The 4,367-nt window shown below is 40.9% G+C and overlaps 1 protein-coding gene across 1 annotated transcript; it reads left to right on the forward strand.

Annotated features, from left to right (window-relative positions):
- Positions 1–1,592: 1,592 nt before the first annotated feature.
- LOC132171964 (tyrosine decarboxylase 1-like) lies at positions 1,593–3,368 on the forward strand. The gene has a single exon (XM_059583384.1). The coding sequence runs from the start codon at positions 1,593–1,595 to the stop codon at positions 3,177–3,179; it is 1,587 nt and encodes a 528-aa protein (XP_059439367.1). The 3' UTR covers positions 3,180–3,368.
- The last annotated feature ends 999 nt before the right edge of the window (positions 3,369–4,367 follow it).

Consider the following 4,367-nt stretch of genomic DNA (forward strand, 5'->3'; position numbering starts at 1 on the left):
AAAACCACCCGTACCCGCGAAAAATGACTTAAAATCCGGCTTTTTCGGGGCTGGGCGGATCGGTTTTGCGGGTTGGGCGGGTTTTTGCCCACCCCTACTCGTGGTCATCTTCCCATGTGTGGGGACTAAAGTGTACGTGTGTAGTACGATGTTGTTGAGAAGGACAGGGAGCGGGGGATTAGGTAAAGAAGCCGGTGCAAGATGTGTGGTGGGAGGTGGACTAATCCAAACATCCTTTTTCCTTTTACCGGTGGATCTAGATATATAGCCTCCCCTTCTCTTCCAGCCTTGTGTTTTACGGCTTAAAAAACGCATGCTAATTACTTTTCTTTTCAACATTGTTCATAAGTCGGTCCCTCCTTCCTTCTCCGCCATTAGTAGCATAGATAAATTTAATGGTTGATTTAAAAAAAAAGAATGATAGAAAAGGACCGGAGTAAATGCTCTAGCATTGCTCGGCCGTGACTACGTCCCTTAATACGCAATTTCCATCTCTCTCCAGGTTGCCGAAGATCTCCCAAACGTTTTTAAAATGACTTATAAAAATATTACTTTTATACTCTGGTCCCCTCAAAGATTTAATTTCTGACCTTCCATATGACAGCAGACTTCTAGTCTAATACGTTGAGTCAGATCGCGTTATGAATTATTTGTTTTGAATGGGAGTTCACGGCCAAAACAGAATTATTTGGAGTCGTTTGGGAAACAGATTTAGAAGAAGAAGAAAAGAATTATTTGTCTACCGGCTTGGAGTCGTTTTGGTCCCCAAAAGAATAAGAGAATTATTTGTTTTGAATGGGAGTTCACGGCCAAAAGAGAGAAGAAAAAAAAACAAACAAACTTACCTATAGTTTATTTTAATTCACGGTAGTTTTATTTTATTTTATTTTAATTCATGGTAATTTTCTTCTAAGGGTTAAAAGAAAATTAAATGAGTTGAAGAATATTTTCTTGAGACTGGTTTTGAGGAAATATATGTTGATAAATAAATTAAATGGTTAATAACTTTTTTGGTACCTGGGTTTTGAGGTTTTTTAATTTTCCTCCTAAGTTTTAAAACATGACTAATCTAGTACCTCGGATTTTGGAAAAAACCAAATCACCACCTCCGATTTGAAAAATTTTATGGTGGTGGTTCGGTGGCCAGCCACTCTCAGTTTGATCTTAGGGGTGGCTAGGCCACCCCCAAGGCCAGTCTGGGGGTGGCCTAAGGGCCAAAAATGAGTCGTTTCGGCCACCCTTTTTTGGCCCTTGGGGGTGGCTAAGCCACCCCTAAGGTCAAATTGGGGATGGTTCGGCCGCCCCCATAGAATTTTTCAAACTGGAGATGATGATTTGATCTTTTCCAAAATTTAAGACATTAGATTAGTTATGTTTTAAAACTTAAGAGAGAAAATTAAAAAACCTTAAAACCCAAATACCAAAAAAGTTGTTAACCCTTAAATAACTCAATTTCATTCCGAAGGGGCTTTGGACCTCTATATATATATAAACTCTTCATCCGCTTCTTTCCCACTCATCAACTCTTCCTCGAGAAAACCAAAGAAACCAACCAACTCAACCATTTCTTTAATTCTCTCTAGTTACCAACAATGGCTACCCTCAATTTTGACGGTCATGAAATCAACCACTCTTCCATCTTTAACAACAACCCACTCGACCCTGAGGAGTTCAGGCGGCAAGGCCACATGATGATAGACTTCTTAGCCGATTATTTTCTGGATGTTGAGAAATACCCTGTTCGAAGCCAAGTGGCACCAGGATATCTCCGGCAACGCTTGCCGGAGTCCACCCCATATAATCCAGAGCCCATCGAAACCATTCTGCAAGACGTGCAGGAGCATATAATTCCTGGTTTAACACATTGGCAAAGCCCTAACTTCTTCGCTTACTTCCAATGCACAAGTAGCACAGCAGGGTTTCTAGGAGAGATGCTTAGTGCCGGATTCAATGTGGTCGGATTCAACTGGATTGCATCTCCAGCCGCCACTGAGCTTGAGACAATAGTCGTGGATTGGCTTGGAGAGATGCTCATGCTGCCCAAATCCTTCCTTTTCTCCGGCAATGGCGGGGGTGTGCTACAAGGGACCACTTGTGAGGCCATTTTGTGCACACTCGCCGCTGCAAGGGATCAAATGCTAAGCAAAATCGGGACAGACAACATTAAAAAGTTGGTGGTTTATGGGTCCGACCAAACCCATAGCGCACTCCAAAAGGCAGCAAAAATAGCCGGAATCCACCCGAAAAATTTCAGAGCTGTCAGGACCACAAAGTCGACATCATTTGCGCTGTCGCCAGACTCGCTACAATCCCAAATTCGCAAAGACATAGAAGCAGGTTTAGTCCCATTGTTTCTATGCGCCACTGTGGGGACTACTTCAACATCTGCCGTTGATCCACTGGGGTCGTTATGCCAAGTGGCAAAAGATTACGGCATGTGGGTACACGTCGATGCTGCTTATGCCGGAAGTGCATGCATTTGTCCTGAGTTCCGGCATTTCATGGACGGCGTTGAGGGTGCCAACTCATTTAGTCTCAATGCTCATAAATGGTTCTTAACCACTTTAGATTGCTGCTGCCTTTGGGTGAAAGATCCGAGTGCCTTGATAAAATCACTCTCGACGAACCCCGAGTTTTTGAGGAATAAAGCCACCGAGTCAAGGCAAGTGGTGGATTACAAAGACTGGCAGATAACCCTAAGCCGGAGATTCCGAGCCTTGAAGCTTTGGTTTGTGCTTAGAAGCTATGGCGTGGCTAACCTTAGGAAGTTCATGAGAAGTCATGTTGAAATGGCCAAGCTTTTTGAAGGGCTTGTAGCAATGGACAAGAGGTTTGAAATTGTGGTCCCTAGAAATTTTGCTATGGTTTGCTTTAGGGTTTTGCCAAAAGCAATGGGTATGCGAAAGCCAAAGCAATCACACCAAAATGGTAACGCTGAGAATGGGCATTATAAGGTCGTAGTAGAAAAAGAAGAAGGAAGTTCAAATGAGGTGAACGAGAAGTTATTGGAGTCCATTAACATGTCGGGCCGCGTTTTCATGACTCATGCCGTGGTTGGGAATGTCTACGCCATACGGTTCGCCGTCGGCGCGACTCTGGTAGAGGAACGGCACGTGATCATGGCTTGGAAACTGGTGCAGGAGCATGCGACTGCCATACTAAGCACCAACTCACAGTAAGCTTAATTTGGTTAGTTAATTACGGAGTCCAGCTTGTCGTCAGTTAGAACCTATCAACTGTTTTCAAATACCTACAGTACTGCATGATGAATAACAGCAACCAGAGGATCATCCTTATCCTACCAGTTGTTTGTCACAATATTGTTTGTTTTCTTTCCGATTTGTATCTTTTGTTTTGTTCTTATTAAGTCATTTACCTTTCATGTATTATTATAAATTTATAATCAAATCTTGATTTGATTACCATATTTACATTATTCTACGTACTACCTTTTGTATTAGAGAATATATAATTAACTTCTATGGCCTATGGGATTGTGGCATAAATTAAACTCGTCATTTTAATTATGCCCACCAAGAGGTTGACATCTCAACCTGAACAACTTAAGAAAAATAAGTAAAAACACCAGCTTTCACCCCTTTAATCCCCCATCTCCATCCGCATAAAAAAAAATAATAAAAAAATAAAAAATAAAATAAAAATAAAGGGTAATTGCCTTTTCCCACAGTCACTTTTCTCCCATGAATTGACAACCCTACTACCCAACCTATCGGACTACCATTTTATGCCCAAAACTCCAATTTCGTCAGTCAAAGGCGTTAGCTTAGATAGTCAACCTGTCACGTGCGCCCCACATGCCATCTTGAAATGACAATGCGTTGCAGTTGATGGAAGAAAAGGTGGGATAGAAAATTTGAAAATTGCATGTGGGGCACATATAACAGGTTGATCATCTGAGTTAACGTTTTTGACTAACAGAATTGGGGTTTTGGGCACAAAATGTTAGTTTGATAGGGTCGGGTAATAAGGTTGTCAGTTCATGGAGGCAAAGTGACAATGCGTTATAATTGATGGGAAAAAATGTAATTACCAAACAAAAAAAAAAAAAAGTACACGACCCTCTTCCTCTTCATCAACAAGTATTGAGTATTCTGTCTTCATAATAAGAAAACTTGAAATAATGGAGGAGTTTAATAACAAAGATAATGCATATATGCATGAATCAAGGCCGGCTGGACCATTAGGTGAGTGAGGCGCACGCCTAGAGCCCCCGGATAAATAAGGCCCAAAAAAATTTTGTTTTTTTTTACCCAAAAAATTTTTTTAATAATAATTTTTTTTTTTTTTTTTTTGTAATTTAAGGCCCTTTTTTTTTAATTAGGCCTAAATTTTTTTTCTTCATAAAA

This window comes from Corylus avellana, chromosome ca2 (assembly GCF_901000735.1).
Source record: "Corylus avellana chromosome ca2, CavTom2PMs-1.0".
NCBI lineage: Eukaryota > Viridiplantae > Streptophyta > Magnoliopsida > Fagales > Betulaceae > Corylus > Corylus avellana.